This window comes from Varanus komodoensis, unplaced genomic scaffold (genome assembly GCF_004798865.1).
Source record: "Varanus komodoensis strain SLA01 unplaced genomic scaffold, ASM479886v1 scaffold114, whole genome shotgun sequence".
In the NCBI taxonomy this organism is placed as follows: Eukaryota; Metazoa; Chordata; class Lepidosauria; order Squamata; family Varanidae; genus Varanus; species Varanus komodoensis.
Window position 1 is genome coordinate 812828 of NW_025335328.1, and position 17465 is coordinate 830292.

A 17465-nucleotide genomic window follows, 5' to 3' on the forward strand; every position below is an offset into this window, starting at 1 on the left:
CTCTTCAAGCTGCTGCTGATCGGCGACTCGGGCGTGGGCAAGACCTGCGTGCTCTTCCGCTTCTCCGACGATGCCTTCAACACCACCTTCATCTCCACCATCGGTGAGCCGCGGGGCCGCCCCGCCCGCCTGCCCCTCGGGCGGAGGACGCGGGACCCCCGGGCCCGGCCCGGCCCGGCGCCGCTCCTCCGCCCGCCGCGCCCGCTCCTTGGAATGCCCCGGCCCCCGCCCGGCCCGCGTCCCCTGGGGTCGCGGAAGTGGGCGCAACACCACGGGCGCCGCACCGGCGGCCGGAGAGGGGGGTCCCGGGCTGCCCCCAGGAGGCGCCCTCGCTTTCGGGCCCGGGCTGCGCGCAGGACGGAACGCGGAGCGATCCCCCGCGAGGAGGCGGCCGGGCCCCGGAGGCGAGCGGCTGCTCCGCGGCATGCGAGGCCACCCTGCCTGGGAGCGGGACGATGGGTGTGGCGGTTCGCCGGGGACCGCGGCCGCCTCGTCTCGGGGCAGCCCGCGCCTGGGCCTGGCTTAGCCCGATGCCTGGCAAGGCCGCGTTGGGCAGGTGCGGCCGGGCCGGCCCGGCCCGGCCCGATCTCGGCTGCCTGCTCTCAGCCCTTCCTGCTGCTGTAGGGGAGTGGTAAGTTCTTTGTTGGGAGGACGTGAACTCCCGGCCTGATGAACTTTCTGCTGCACTTAAGGCAGAGAGATGCGAGCATCTTTGATCTGAAAGGAGCACCCATTGGCCGTCGTCCCTCCTCGCTGCTACTGGAGACACTGGCCAAGTCCCCTCCAGGGATTGGACATTCTTGATAGGTTTTGACCGTAGTTACATCCAGCTCTGAGTCGATATGAAATATCATATTCAGTAGAGTTGAACCAGTCTTCCCCAAAATTGTTCTGAATGCCCCAGCTTCCATATTATTGGAACAGATTTTTCCCATGATCTCAGTGTACAAGCAAGCGGGGGCTGAACGGCAGTGTTCCTTGATCAGTGGAGGAATTCCTCACAGCCAGTGCTATCAGTGTGTTGGGGACTCCCGGCTATATCTGCTGGTTGCGTCATTATGTTGTGGAGACTGACATGTCCAGCTTCACAGGGAGCAGCTCCTAGGTTTTCTAGACCATGCGAACAAGCGAGCATGAAGGCTCCCAGCAGCTCAACTGCTTCTGCTTTGCAAGACAGCTTGAGGTCTAACCCATGGTTTGTTCGGCTCAACCCCTGAGTTGTTTCTGCTCAAGAACCGGAGCTCTGGGTTCACACATCACAGTGGATAATCCAGAAACGTTTCCTAAGGTGGAAGAGGTCAGGAGGCAGTTGCCAGCTCCGACTGTGGTCATAACTGACTCATGCTTTGAACAGCCTGTAGGATAGGAAAATTGGATAATTAGCACAACTGCACAACTGTGTTGTACGGCACTTGACTCTCATTTTGTTTAGGTTCTCAGTCGGACTGTTTAGCTTTACTTTACAATACTTTGCAGTGTAAGCACTTGCTGAGCAGTTCAGCTGTATGTATTAGATGTTCTCTGGGCTCAAGTGGTGTGTTTGCGGGTCCATGTGACCTTGCCACATCATGATGCCAGGGTTTGGAGCGATTGCATTACAGAGCAGCGTGGATGAGTCAGTGGGGCAGTGTGAATGGGCAACCTGCAACAGCTTCTGTGATTCCATGAATGGGTTTCCATGTTTGTGGATTTTCAGTCATTCTTCTTGAGGTGCATTTTCTTGCCTACATTTCTTTCAAATTGATCACTTTCCTAGATTTCCTCTGCTTGAGGTAAGTTGCTTAGGATTTTTCTCTGGTTTCATGTATTTGAAAAGATGTGAGTCTTGAGCCTCAAGCTCATGGTTAGCGCACCGTCTTTTCACGGGCTGCTGCACTCTCCCAGCCATTGATGGTTTGGCGATTTCCTGGATTTTCTGTGGAGCTTTTCCTCCATCCTAAAAAGTTGAAAGACTTAAGATTTAGTTACTGGCAGTAAGAATGTCAAGTAAAAGTATTCTGGTAGGTTTATTTTTTTGTATTTTGGTCCCGCCCCTTTGCCTTTGACCCTGCCTACTACTGGAATGCGTCTCCCGCAGCAGAAGCTCCAGAATAGGAAAGCGTTTAGCACCCCTGCTATGCATAGTTTTCTACAGGGTGGGATATCTTACCAATGTCGGGAGGCAGCCATTTTGGAGCTATATCATACACAGTAAAGCGTGGGCTTTCCACAGGGCATATGCTCAACACGGAGGTCCAGCTGGTTGCGTCTTGTTGATACTCTGTCTTCACGCGGTATTTTTAGATATAAATGTAAATAATGAGCAAAGTGGCTCTTAACCTGTTGTAGAGTCTCAGGACACCTCAAAAGCAGATGGATTTCTTGCGACAAAAGCTTTCATCAGCAGCAGTCCACTTTATATAAATACACAAATTGCTGGCTTGTTTATTTTTGTCCACTCAAGTTTAGGTTCCATTTATAGCTGGCAGTTGCTGAACAGAGAACTGGCTTTATCAGTGGAGAAATGTTCAATGTTTTGTCATTGTAATCATAGTCCAGTTTCAGCTTAGGCTTGGGAACAGCTGCACGTGGTCTCTTGTGGCGAATCAGAAAACCTCCCTGGTGACTTAAGTGTGGAAGCTTTGTACATCATTTGCATCTCCTCAGCTCCATTTCTAGTCTGCAAGCAGCTCACTTGCTGTTTCTGGGTGTGTGAACTAGTAACTGAATTTATCTGAATCTCTGACACACATTTGGAGTGTGAGATTTAGATGGCGCTAGCTTGTAGTCTTAATGTTACCCCAGTTCTAGGAAAAATGTACTGTTTCCCTACCAACCACGGAAGAACTTCCTTGAAAGGTATGCAGCTGAGATATCGGGCCGCACTCACCAAAAGTTCCAGTGGAGCTTTTGGATATTTATCTTCTAGCAGGCGGGGTCAGAAAACACTTTTTCTTTTGTATTCTGCTGCCTTCAGGTTTTGTGCTTTGTACTCAAACAGGTCTTGACAGATCTGCACCTTTTTACAAGTTGGGCAAAACATCAGAAGGGCCCCCCTCACTCCGCAGGCAGCTGAGTTCCGCAGCTGTGGCCTATTGATCGGCTGCCGTGACCAGGTGTGCTTTTGCTGTGTGGGGAGATCTTCCAAATAACGGCACCGTGCCTTTAGGACAGTGCTATTTTTAGCCATGGTCTAGCTCCTGCTTGAAAAGTAAATTGCTGAGCAGAGGACAGATGACTTCAGAACCCCAGCAAAGGTTGCTATAAATAATGCCCAGTGCTAAAATTCAAAGTCATCGCAAGTTCCCCAAATAGAAGAGCTGGTTGGTCTTCAAAGGCACGGTGTGACATTCAAACGAGTTCAGGAAAGTTCTGCCTTGTGCTCCTCGTGGGACGATCCCACACCTGTCCTATGTTAACTGCAGCATTTGGTTTGTTGGTATTAGGGTGGGCTCCCCAGAATCGTCTTCCGCCCGTCTATTATGGGTTGGTTTGCCCTGCGGGATCCTTTCCCACAGTGCACGTGGTGTTTCTCTGCAGAACTGCTGGCGTCCGTATACCTTGGGGGCACACCTGCTTTTGGCAAGGCTGGCTGTGTAATTACTAAGTAATTTCTTAGTTGCCAGAAATCCCCTTACTCAACATGGTGCAAGGGCCCTCTGCGGAGGGCGAGGAGAGCGCACGGGTTCCATCCCTTCACTAGTTTGCCGTTATTTAGCCGCGACCGTCCTCCCTAGCCTGACTGAGCTGCAGGTGCGCCTGCCCTTCACCCTGCTTCAGCTGGGCCACCAGCTCAGTCCGCACACAGAGTGGGAGCTGGGCCTGGGGTTCACGTGTCCCTGGCACCGGGCAAGGTCGGCCTGCATTCTGAGCCTGCTCACTGCTTCCTTTGCAGCAGCTCTGGGAGAGACGGGAGTCTGCCTGGGAGACACTGTGATGAAATAGGAGAGCAGCACAGCCTGGGAGAAGCTGTATTTTTATCCTCGATTTCCAGAATGTGCCACTACAAAGAGCTGCTCTGTTAGCAAGAATCGTCCGAGTTGTCTACCACGCAATTGTGTGTCTGCAAGGGCTTCGGTAGGGTTGAAGACGCAGCGTGTGATGGTGGCACTGGATTGGTGCCTCCTAAACAGGCAAACCGGAATGTGCTTTCCCCACTCAAATGGCCCGGATAAGGTGCTCACCTAAATTGTAGTTTAGTGCAGCTGCGGTGTGATCCGTGGGTTTGTTTCAACTTAGGGCCGTTTTCAGGGAGTGGGCAAAAGACAGCGCAGGCTGGTCCTCACTTGGTCGCTTTCGCTTTCGCCTCGTGTGGAACAGCAGGGGTGGAAAGGGAATGCGCATCCGCACGGTGTGCTTTGCAGCTCATTGCGGATGGTGCAAGTCGTCACTATTATTGTTACTAATTTTATTTCTGTACTGCACGATAGCCGACGCGGTCTGGTGGTTCACGGTAAATTATCAAAGTGCAGTATGGGAAACGGATTCAGTAAAAATGCAGATGTACTGAAACTCAGTGTAAAATTTGAATATATGAACCCTAAACACTTTGAACATGGAAAACTATTTCAGTAAAAACCAGACCTGCTCAAACGGCTGACTTGCCCTGTCCTGTGCCACAACATGCTGGGAATGGAGGGCAGTTTTAACCTGATGCCAAAACGACGGTCGTGTTGGCTCCATGCAGGCTTCAGCAGGGAGATCATCCCAAAATTAGGGAGCCACAGGGCTCTCTTCCTTGTTGCCTCTTTCCAGGCTTCCCTTGGAGGAGGCAGGCAGAGAAAGGCCCCAGCTGCAGGTGGTGGTGTCGGGGCAGGCAGGTGGAGATGGAGAGAGGCATTCCATCAGGTATTGTCCCGATCCTGGAAGGGTTCCAGTGCACACCTTGAGCTGGGCCCAGAGGCAGCCAATGCAAATGGGTCAGAACTGGTCTTGCATCTTTCTAGAAAAGGCTGCAGGGGAGGCAGCAAGGGTGATCCAGGGTTTGGAAAGACCGCCCTGCGAGGAGGGGCTGAGGGAACTGGGCATGTCCAGCCTCAAGAAGGGGAGGCTGAGGGGAGGCAGGGTAGCCCTCTGCAGGTACCTCGAGGGCAAGAACTCTTCTCGCTCATTGCAGAATGCAGGACAGGGAATAATGGACTCAGGTTAAAAGGAACCAGATTTAGACTGGACACCAGGAGGAGCGTCCTGACTGTCAGAGCAGCAAGACGGAGGAACCTCCTACCTGGGAAGTTGCGGGCTCTCCCTCTCTGGAGATGTCCAGAAAGCGTTTGGACAGCCACCTGAGGGGGAGGGTGCAGCGTGGTGTCCCGCAACAGGGGGGGTGGACCTGGTGGCCTTCTGGCCCCTCTTCCAACTCTCCTCTTCTGTGAGTTGCGTCTTTTGGTTCCAGTTAAGAATCTGCCTGCTTCCTTTTGCACAAGAGTAGCCCCATGCAGAGCGCTTTGCATTGCTTGGGTTTAGAGATAAACGGGGTGCATTGCCAAGGCCGGGCCACCTTTGACTGAATAGGGGCAGAGCTGGTAGAGGCCCCGAGCCGCCAGTCCTACCTGAGCCTCGAGGGGCGAAGATGGACCAAGAGCGCCCCCGGCGATGGACCTGCTCCCCCGAGGGGGCTATGCCTCCCCCCCAGAGCGGGCGGAGTTCCCACCGTCCAGTCAGAGGACCCAGCTGCCAGCAGCACCGCCCTGAGCTTGAATGAGGCCAACATCTTTGCATGTTTCTCCTCTTTTTTGTGTAGCGTTGCTTTTCCTAAGATGCAACATTTCACAAGTTGGGGCCACATTGTGAAAAGGGATTCCCTTGTGTGCCCACAACCGCAGCTCTAGGGAGCCAGTGGCTGGGGGTAGAGGAGAGCAAGAGGGCACCTCGCTGGGCAGGAGCGGGCTTCTCTGCTTTCTTGTCTTGCCCTGCTCGCCATTCCCTGCTGCTCCCTTGCCGGAAGTGAAGCGGCGCAAGAGTCCAGTTCTTCTAGAGCAGCCCGAGGGCTGGCCCTGGACCCTGAGATGGTTCGCAGCCCTCAGCCCCCAGACGGGTCCTTGCAAGAAGCAGCGTCCTTGTTCCGCTTCCCTGTGCTTGTCCCTAGTCCTGCAGTGCATAGAAATTGTCCCGGTGGCGTTTTCTCTGGCTTCTTAAGATGGCTGTTCGGTGCCTTTGTAGGTGGGGAAATGATGCCGGAGGTTATGACTTTGCAAAAGGAGTACGAAGTCGCACAGAATTCCCTTATAGTATAGCGATTGTAGCCAGGAATCAATCCGGTCACACGCCAGCAGCTCTTTTTCCATCTCAGAAGTGGGGGAGCAATCAAGTCCTTACGGACAAAAGGCACCGAATCTGCTGTGTCTTGACAAGAAGCCTTTAGCATGACTGTCGCAGTGACCGAAAACATCTTAAACTTTGCAGCACTTGGTTTGTGCGGCGTTGAAGGAAATTATGAATTGGGAAGTTGCTTTTGTCCTTGAGGAGTAGATCGGGAAACGAGCATTGACGTATTGGCCGGTGGAGCCCTCGTGGAGCACAGTGAAATCTCCACTAAAGGGACTGCAGTTACTACCTGGGAAGTGCCTGCTCAGGCCCCCCATGAGTAATGAATCCGCTGTGTGCCATGTGGCCAGGAGCTGCTTCATCAGGCAGGCCTGACTGCAGGTCGCAAGCGTTCTGATCTTCTGGTTTGGAACCTAGAATGAAATAGAAGATTCGGGTCGTATCTTACATGGAGACGTATTGGATCATCAGTAACCAGCCGAGCTAAGTTTCTTGAATTGTCGCTATGGCAAAAAGCAATTACAGTTGGCGCACGTCTACGTGGGAACTCTGTTGTTAGACCAGCCCCAGTGTAAATAATCCAGCTCCTCACCCCAGTTATTAGCCCATGCAGTCATTATAGGAATAGCTGCTCTTCGTGGTTCTGTGCATGTGGCCATCGCAAGGATACCGCCTTCGAGTGCGGAGGTTTCCGTTGTGACCGGGCTGCCTGCCGCGAGTTTCCCTAACAGCTTATGTGGCCACAGTAGAGCGAGTGAAGAGTGTTCCCTCTTGGTTCCTTTTCCGTTCTGTCGTGCCTTTTAAGATGTAAGCCTGCGAGCCGGAAGTTTGGCTCAGGTGTGTGTAAAGTGCAGCCGGAGGTGTTTGGGCTGAGGAGCAGTGCAGGCGAGTGGCGAGCTCTCCATGCTTACCGTGCTATCAGGTTGCGCACTCCCCGCTGCCCGGTAATCTTCTGAACAGAAAAGCCCCGACTTGGTCCACCTTTCCCCAGGGGCTCCAACCACACCTTTACTTCATATACTTCTAAACGAGACGCAGGTGAAGGTCGTGTGGCCGAGCGGTCTAAGGCGCTGGATCGAGGCTCCAGTCTCTTCGGAGGCGTGGGCTCGAATCCCGCCGCTGCCAAGTGCTCTTTGACATGCACAGGATGGCATGTCGTGAGCGGAGCCGGCGGGAGCCGGGGGTCAGGCTAGATGGCTCGGGAGGCCCCTTCTGACTCGCTCTGTTTCTGTGTGTCCGTGTTTCAAAATATTTCTTTAGATCAGGGGTCTCAAACTCAACTTACCTGGGGGCAGTCTGGGTGAGGCTGGGCCGCATCGAGTATTCCACCACCGCGGTGGTGGTGGGCCGCTCATCCCGCGTTGCTCCCGGAGGCCGACCCGGGTGCCACCGGCGCTTTGAAGGCCGCAGGGCCCCTCCCCCATGCCTCCCCCGTCCTGGCAATTGGCCCGCGGGCCGCGCATTTGAGACCCCTGCTTTAGATGAACATCTCATGATATCCTAAAAACCAGCAGACCGTATTTATGTAAGCGTAATCATGTTTTTGTTTTTTTCCTTGTGTTCTTACACTGAATGTGCCTTTGGGGGCCGTGGCGGTGGGGGCGTTCAGTAAATACAGCAGGGTCATGGGGCCATGGAAGAGCGCTCAGCCTCAGGCTCACCCCTGGTTTCTCCCACTGAAGGTGGGAAGGAGGCCTGTGTGGGTGGGGGGCTGCTCTGTGGTGTCCAGAGCAGCCCCCCCCCCTCCTGGTTTTGCCCTGATAGTGATGCAAAGGGGACAGGCCTGCCTGGTATGCCCCTGACTGCTGAGCTCACCTCACCGGAGCGGCTTGGCCAGAAACGCTTTCTGGAAGTCACCTGGCTTGCCTGGGGGAGTCTGCGCCGTCCTGTTACACCCTGCGCACTGGAGCAAAAGCACAACGCGGTGCATGTTCAGGCGGAAGCGAGCCCAGCCCCAGTCGCAGGACTTCTGTTGAGACACGCAGAGTTGCGTCCTTCGCATCCTAAGCCCTGAATGAGGAACTGATGGTTAATATAGGACAGAATATTGTGGGAGTGCCGTGGGCTGCTCTTCCCATATTTCTATTCATATTTAACATAAAGAGTCGGATTAGGAAGGTGGCCCGTTTTGCAGTGCAGGCCTCTGTGAGGAACAGTTGACAGAGCGGAGAATAATTCTTAGAAATCAGGGTAGCAACATGACTGGCCCAGCGTTCCATATATTCTGGTGGAAAACGGCGACTGTCCCTTAGGGTGCCGAGGCATAACTATTCTTACAATGTGGAGGCTATTTTTCTAGCGTTTCCAGGCGCTGTGTAGGGCTCACTTGAATTTAATATCGATGCATTTCTGGATAGGAATGTAAAGATGCATTTAAAATTTCTGATGGGCTTCCAGTACAATCTTATATATGTTTGCTTAGAAATAAGTCCTTATTTATTTGTTTGTTTGTTTGTTTGTTTGGAGTTTTTATATGCCATCTCAGTCGCAAAAGCCTATTGAATTTAGTGGGCTTACATCAAGGTAAGTGGATGTAGAATTTTTCAGAACAGATTAGTTTAAATCAAGGCAGTTTAAATCAGTTAGAAAACTGATTGATTTAAATAACTGATTTAAATCAAGTTTCCCACTGCATTTTTTATTTTTCCTGAACAACATCCATATCTCACCATTAAATCCATATTACATTGCAGCTAAATAGATCACTGTTTGCAGTGTGTCATTCTGATAAGGAGGCCTTGTATCTCTGCTCTGTTGTATATATTTTCATGCTATCCTTTTTAACCTACAGAGAGAATGTTTTAAAACGGTTCTGTACAGGGTCTTATGACCAGTGCTCCGTTTGGGTTAACAGTGCAATCCTACACGTTTTCTCAGAAATAGGTTCCATTAAGTTCTGTGGGGCTTACGTCCAGGTAAGTGGGTATTCAGCTGCATTCTAAATGTTAGTATGGGAGTACAGGAAAATGCATACTGTATAATTACGTATTCTCACTTTAGTGTTGCTTCTTTCTGATGGTCTCTTATCGCCTTGGCCTCTCAAGAACAGGCAGTTAACAGACCGATGGCCTGTGACTGATGTGCAGGCTGGCCCATGAGCTGCTTATGAAGCGGCGAGCGTGCAGTTTCTTTTGAGATAACTGACGCAGCAACATCCCCGTTCCTGCATTTTTTGTGATGTGTGAACCTGGAAATTCTGCCATTTATGGGTTGTACAGCTGCTAGCGCAACAGTTGCTTGTGGGTTGTTGTTGCCAATTTAACCTTTAATTTCTTGGTATGCACATCACAAAGCAACTCGGGAATAGAGCATTCTTGGGCTTTAATTGAAAGTGGGCGCCATGAATGTGTGGAAGGCAACAGGCGTGTTGCTTCACCTGCCCCTCCCAAATCTTGGGTTTAACAACCCAGGAATTAGAAAGTTGCTTTGCACTGTTTAACTTGGTGATTGAGTGATATGTTGACCAGTGATGTGGGTCTTCTGGAAAACCTTGGAAGAGAAAATGTTTCTAATGCTAATTAGACTAATTTACATAGGGTTATTTTCTTTGAAAAAACTTTCTGATGCCCTAGAAAGGGATCTAATGTACCATGTTAATTTTACTCGTATTGATTAAACAAAGCTAAAAAACTGCCCGTGTTGCTTTTATGTCCAACACAGGAAAAATTAAAACACACTGATATGCTTCAAATGTTGTATAATTTTATTGGGAAAGTTGTAAGTATTTAAAGACAGCAGCACATTCTTCCCTTACATTGTTTAAATTTCTAAGCAGAGCTGTTAATACCAAAAAATAGTTAATACCGCTTAGAAACCCAAGGAAATGTACATGATACATTGCTGTTCCCTCTATTTCAGCTGCATTTCCCCTCTTTTCCAGGGAAGTCCGTAGGACTACTTTCGTTTTACTTACACTATTCATTCCATTTCACACTGAAAGTTATTTGTATTTCATGCAAGTATTTTCTCACATCCTGACTTGGGAGGATTGCCTGAAAAATTGCAACCTTGCAACGGCTGAGCTTATCTAATGCAGTATTTGTGGCTGGCACCAGTTTGTTGTTATTGATGAAGTTATGAACAGGAAGGATTTCCAAATAAAAATAAAGCACTAGAAAATGTTCTGCTTGGGAAAATAATATGCTAACATGGTGTAAGTGATGTGAATTTGTATCGATTGCTTTTGGGATATGGCAGGGCAATGGGGATTTTTTCTCGGTTCTGTAGAAGTCTGATTGAAAGCACGGTCCTTTCGAAAGAGGTCCCTAACCACGGCCGCGCCAGGCTAGCAGGATAACACGGGGACAACTCCCTGTGTGTTGGCTGCAGTTCAGGCTACTTCCAAGTAAGTTTGGTCTGAGTAGGTGGCCTTGCAGAGCTTGTACCGTCCCCAGTTCTTCCTGCTGAGGTTGCCTTGGATGCCATGGCATCTTTTGCCTTGCTCAGATATATTTATTTATCTGCAGCTTTTATATACCATTCTTTCAGCAAAATGCTCTTAGAACGGTGTTCTACCCTCCCTCCTGTTCTTGACCATGGGAAACGTCGAGCTATTTTTATGTGGTTGGGCTCTGTGCGAGAGAGACGAGGAAGCACAGGGCGCCTCTTCCCAGGGCGGCTCACAGCAGGGGAAGCACACAGCTGCTCCGGGCCTTCGGGGGACCTGTTGTGACCGTGGCTGGGCGTGCGAGCGAGGGCGGTCGTATCGCAGGTGTGCTCCCTCCAGCACTTCATTCCTAGCAGTTGCCCTTTGGAAGCTCAGAAGCAGGAGAACAGTGTGGAGAGTAGTCCTCTTGCCTTCTGGCTCTGGTTATCCACTGTGATCTACCCCGAACATGCTCTGTTTTATTTACCATGGCAAGTGTGGCGTCGTGGTGAAGAGCTGGGACGCAGGCGATCCAGGTTCGAGTCCCCGCTCAGCCATGGAGCCCACTGGGTGGCTTTCGGCCAGCCACAGACTCTCAGCCCAGCCTGCCTCACAGGGAGGTTGTTGTGGGGGTAAGATGGAGGAGGAGAATGATGCAAGCTGCCCTGAGTCCTTTGTAGGAAGAAGGCAGGATATGAATTGAAAAATAAATACATAAAATATGTTGAATTTGGAGCACTGTCTGCAGTTCTGATCTCCTCATTTTACGAAGGACATTGACAACATGGAGTGTGTCCAGAAAGAGCAACCAAGATGGTGAGGGGTCTGGAAACCTGAGTCCTTTGAAGAACGATAGAAAAGCCTGGGCGTATTTCAGTCCATGGCTTGGTTGTGGACGAGAGGCTGGAGTGCCTTGCATCATGGAGACCTGGGGAAGAGTCGCTCTCTCAGCTGCACCCTTCTTGATACTCAGTACAGTACCAGCATCAACTCGAGGACCGGGGGTGGGGGTGGCTGTGGTCTGTAGAAAGATGAGGCTTCCGTGAAAGCCCTTGAGTGCTTGTACCTTGTGCTGGGTGCCCGAGACAGACTAAGGGTCTTGCTGGTGCACAGCCCACCCCAGTGCCCATTGAATTTCCTGCCTGAGCTAACGGAGGTGGCCTCAGACTCGGTGTTGGGGACCCTGGCTGCATGGCCGCCAGGACAACCATGGTGTTGCCTTAACGTCTCATTGAGCCAACACATGTAAAGGGACACCCCTTTGATCTGGTTTTCTCAAGGATGGTGATCTGGCAGTCGGGAAGTTAACACCAACCCCCTTGTACACCCTGGTGGTGTACAGGATGGGGGCCAACAGACAGACTCCGCTCAGCCAAGAGGGAGGTGCTCTTGGTACCTGTCCGGCTGGGAAATATTCACCCTGTCCTGGATGGGGCTGCACCATGCCTGAAGGAGAGGGGTCGTGATCTGGGGTGTTCCTCGATCCAGAATTGCCACTGGAAGCCCTGGTGGACACAGTGACAAGGAGCAGCTGTCATCGGCTCCGGCTGATACACTCCACCTGGACGTGCAGAGCGTAGCTATGCTTATGCAAGCTCCGCTGACCTCTCGTTTGGATTACTGTGGCGCACTGTATGTGGGGCTGCCCTTGAGGACGGTCCGGGGACTCCAGCCGATCCAAAACAGGGCAGGGATGGTGAATGGGGACTGGCTCATAAACACATATTTTGCCAGTCCTCTTCCAGCCATGCTGGCTGCCTGGCTCAGAGGGCCCTACATGGCTTGGGGCCAGGTTATCCCCTCCTCCCATGTGGAGCTACACAGACCCTAAGGTCATCTGTGGGGGTCCTTCTCCGGGAGCCGCCTCTAAAGGAAGAAAAGGGGTGGCTACCGGGAGAAGGGCCTCTTCGGTAGTGGCGCCTTGGTTGTGGAATGTGCCTCCCTAAAGAGGTGTGCCTGGTAATTGTATTCTTTTCCGCACCAGGTAAAAGCCTTTTACCTGTTAACTATCTATCTAACTTTCTTTCTGTATATCCCATTGTATTCTGTATCACTGCCATGCTTCTGTGCTGAATATTTGCAGTTGTGGTTTTGCTGTTTTAAATTAATTTTGGTATCTGTGACTTTTAAACTTTTCTTTAATTTCAGCTTTGTTAACTGCTTGAGAGCACCTTGGCTATTGGGTGGTATAAAATAAATCAAATAAATACATATTTAGACTGAAAAGAGAAGATTAAGGGAGGTATGATATTAGTCGTAAAATCTCTGGAAGCGATGCTGCAGAAGAGGGTCCCTGTTGCTCCAAGGGGCAGAGCAGCCGGAAACACCGTCGCAGGCTGGCCCCAGGCAGCGGATTGCCTGCCCCGGGAGCCGGTGTGGGGGTCACTGAGCCACAACTGGGGCTGGGGAGCTCCGTGTTGGCTTGTCAGTGGCATGTGCCCACACCTGCTCCTTACCACGGCCCCCGTCTGAGGCGGAGGTGTGTGCTAGCTATTTTTCCACATCTCAGGTAAGCAAGGGAAACCAGCAAACTGGTGTTTGGCCCTTAAAAGCGGTTGCCGAGCTCTGGCAGTGCTGCCGCTAACAGTTTGCTGCGTTGTGAAGCTCTTGTGTGGAAGCTCTGACTCGGCCTTTCACTGTGAAGGAAGAGGATGGGGCCCTTTGGAAAGTCGAGTCTGGACCCCTCGGCCTGGGATATTTGTCATCCTGTGGCATTTGCAGCTGTTCGACATTTGTTATTTCTTTGGTAGCCCTTTCTGGCTTTTGAGCGAGGTTCTGGAGCTGAATGGAAGCTTCTTACATCTAGGTTATTTGGATGTATTCCAGCCTGGTTCTGAAACTGGTTTTTGGACCACACAAACTGGGTTGCCCTGGTGGAAGACTTGGACTGAGGCATGGATGGAGGGGGCGGGCTGCTAATTTTCCTGGATGTCTTGCCAGCTTTTGATCTGGTGTTCTTGCTCACCTGGCTTGTCAGGGCCTGAGAGGTGCAATGTCGATCTGCTCGCCTGGTGGACCTCAGCACGTGGTGCTGGGGGCCTTCCCTTCGCCCCAGCGTCTTTCGGCTTTCGTGAGCTTCTGCCTTGTCCCCATGGTAGGCGACACGACATGAGTTCGATCACCAAGGAAGCTGCCCAGGCACTTCAGCGGCCGTGTTATCAGCATGCAGAGGGCCACCCAGTCCTGGCTCGCGCTCTCTGCTGCTTACTAATCCTCGGCATGGAAAGGGAGGACTTCTAATCGGTATTTCAGGTTGTAAAATATATTTAAATCTATATTTAGATTGTTACTATAGAATTGCCTTTCTATATGTAAAGTTTGTGTGCTACCTTGGGGGCCAGTTTGGGTTGAAAGGCAGCTTTTTAGGTCGTCGGATTCTGAGTCCTTTTATTTGCAGTTTGACCCATTAAGGTGAAGCTCATACATTGCCGCGGCGGAACAGGTCACAATGTGGCCTCCTCAGTAAATCCACTGAAGGATTCCGGCGAGTAGACCCGCCCTTGTATCTTCTCGTAGCGGCCTTCTCTGGCTCTGGTTTTTCTTCCTTACCCTCTTTTGGCACCAGAGTGCTTGGAACGGGGTCCTCAGCTGTCCGTCTCTTCCCTTGCAGTCCCAAGAGTCAAGCTGTCCGTTGAAATAGAGGAAGCATTAGAATAGCCCTCAGGAGCAGTCGACTCAACCATGTGCCGCCACGCTTGCTAGGGAAACCTAGGCCTGCTCTTCCTCTGGTGCTGCTGAAGAGCGGCCAGATCACATGGCGGAGGCTGGTAGGACTGCCTGCCTCAGCTTGCACATGGCAGTGATGATGCATCAGGAGCAACGACTTGAGCGGGTGGGTGACCCGTCACTCAGAGAGAACTGTGGTCCTTCATGACATCGCATCCGTTCCTTCAGCATGCTGGGACAGCTGCTTTTCATGTGAATGTGCAGTGTCTTTGCACTTTCTGCTAGTGACAGTCACTCGCACTACCTGGCTAGGGTGTGGTGCAGAAGAGATGTGTCAGCTGTGGCATGTGCAGCCTCACATACGGTACATTTCCACACCAATCTTTCAGGCATTGACCACACCCAGTACGTCACATTGCATGAGCAGAGCCACGTGGCATCAGATCAGAAGCCCTTCTAGTTCAGCACACTGTCCCCAGCATTACCTGAAAGATGTTAACTCCCATAATTCGTGTGCATTCTCCCATAGTATAGGGTATAAACATTGTTGAGCCATTAGGTAACAATGACCATGACTTAATTTACAGTTAGGTGGAGGACTGCCAAGGGGGTCAAACACAGTTGCGTTGGACTTGAAAAAAGGAAATTTCTCCAGAATGTGGGAACTGGTGAAGAAGAAGCTGAAGGGCAGAATCAAGAAGTTTAAATCACTTCATAGTGCTTGGAGATTACTCAAAACCCTGCAATTGAGGCCTAAATAATATGCATACCACGACTGAGAAGCGGGAGCACAGAGTCCGGGAGTTCACCACCACGGTTAACAATGTAGAGTCGAGGAAGCTTTTAGGGAGAATAACGCTTAAAAAAGGGAGTTCTTTCCCGAATGAAAAGAACGGATGGGACTTGCCGAAGGGAGATTCAGGCAGGCCATTCGAGGCGCAAGGACATCAGCCCTTGTCCCAGAGGAGTGGTGATTGGTCTCTGTGACATCAATTTTTAAAAAGGGATCCAGAAAATTACAGGCCAGTTAGCTTAGCGTCTGTTCGGGATAAATTGCTTGAAAGCATTATTAAAGATAGGCTCCCTAAGAATGCAGTGGGACAAGCGCAGCTGGCAACAGTCGGCACGGCTTCCGTGAAGGGCGTTCTTGCCTCTCTCACCTGTCGCGGTTCTTTGCGAGTGTCAGTAGGCACCTGGATGGGGCAGTCTGGCAGAGGTCGCTGACTTGCTTGCTTCCCAGAGGCTCCCGAGCAAACTAAGAGTCATGGAATTAAATCACTAACAGAAGACAGAGGGGGGAAATGGCCGTTTCTCCTGATGTAGAGAGGGCACCCGCGGAGACCCTCGGGGTTCTTTATTAAGACCAATGCTTTTCAGTGATCTGGAATTAGGACTAAGTAGTGAGGTGGCCAGATTTGCAGATGACACTAAACTTTTCAGGGTGCTTAAAATCAAAAGGGATTGTGAGGAGATCGAGAGGGATCTGTCCAAGTGGGAGAACGGGCCTCAGAATAGCAAATGCAGTTCAGAGCAAGCAAGTGTAGAGTAACGCAGGCAGGGGCAAAAATCCCAGCCTCAAGGCCAGGCTGATGGGATCTGGGCCAGCAGTGAATGAGCGAGCAAGAGCAGGACCTTGGAGTGCGGTGGACAGCCCAGAGGAAACGTTGGCCTGGCGCACGGCTGCGGTGAAGACGCCATGCTAGGCATAATTAGGAATGGAACAGAGAGCAGAACTGTTATTGCAGGTGGATTGCTCTCTTGGCCATAGCAGTTGGTTTTACACTGGTTAATGTATCAGAAGCATAGATAGGCTATGTCTGGGTGGAATGGTTTAAATTAATACAAGAAAAAACTCATTTAAAGCATTAACACAAACCAAGTATGCTTTGATACTTCATATATTTCCTAACAACGATGGAAGCTGATCACTGTTGTTGTTAGTTGGGAAGTCGCGTCCGACCCATCGCGACCCCATGAACAACACTCCTCCAGGCCTTCCTGTCCACCATCCCCTGGAGTCCACTTAAGCTCATACCGACTGCTTCAGTGACCCCATCCAGCCACCTCATCCTCTGACGTCCCCTTCTTCTTTTACCATCAATTGTTCCCAGCATTGGACTCTTCTCCGGGGAGTCCTTCCTTCTTATTAGATGGCCAAAGTATTTGAGTTTCATCTCCAGTATCTGGCCTTCTAAAGAGCAGTCAGGGTTGATCTCCTCTAGGACTGGCTGGTTTCATCTCCTTGCAGTCCAGCGGATCACTAGACTGCATAAATTTGCAGTCAGAGTATTTGCACCACGCTTGGATCTGTTTCTGAGTTGTGCCATTCCTGGGGGGTTGCAGGGCCTTTCTTGGAACCCACCCAGGAATGCAGCCGCCCGGGCCCTGTCCTGGAAGTTGCTGTTTGTACTGAAAAGTCTCCTTAAAGCAGCCGGCCTGAAAGGGGGCGGAGAGGAATGGTGGGGCCAGCATGGTTGTACTGAGATGATTTGATAGTAAGGAAGTTATTGTAAGATACTTTTTTCAAATTTGCTTCTAAAAGTAGATTTAAGATTGAAAATTACCTGTAAGCCCATTTTTATGCACCCTGAGCAGTTACATAAGGAGGAAGCGGTAGGGTGTGGTACGGAAAAGAGAGCAGAGTTGAGGATGTGCTGCCAGAGCCGTCATTCTGTCCTGGGCTTTGCCTACATCTGGAGAAAGGGTTTCCACTGAATGGCTTTGCTTCTGACCCGGTTCTCACATTAAAGCCCTTGGTGACTGCGGTCTCTCTCACCATGCTGAGCAAGCCAGGGATGTCCAGCTCAGTCCATGGGTTAACCATGGGTTCCAATTCTGAGTTCTTTGGCTTCTGGAAACCCAGAATTCTGGGTTCTTTCATTATGATAAATAACTTGGGGGCAGAAAGTTCCTGGATTGTTAAGCTCTTCAGTTGTGTAGCAGTAATGATATCGGGGGGGGGGGGCTGGGAACTAGCACTTCTGCCCATTCTTACTCATTCACAGCTCCCAGAATTTTTATTTTTATTTTTTTTTTAATCCTGGGAGTTCTGACTCTTGAACTGGGTTTCTGTGTGCTCTAGTATTTTTTGGATTACCACAAATATTTAATAATTTGCAGAAACAAAAAGACATTACCTGACCACACAACCATATTGAAATAGGCACCGTGACCGATCTGCCGAGGAGGT

At 50.9% G+C, this 17465-nt stretch overlaps 1 protein-coding gene across 1 annotated transcript in view; it reads left to right on the forward strand.

Annotated features, from left to right (window-relative positions):
• RAB10 (RAB10, member RAS oncogene family) overlaps positions 1 to 17465 on the forward strand; it is a gene marked incomplete at its 5' end in the record, with an annotated part of 48226 nt that continues 30761 nt past the window's right edge. The window contains one exon of the mRNA XM_044421068.1: positions 1 to 103. Coding sequence (XP_044277003.1) covers positions 1 to 103 — 103 coding nt within the window. The remainder of the gene's footprint in view (positions 104 to 17465) is intronic.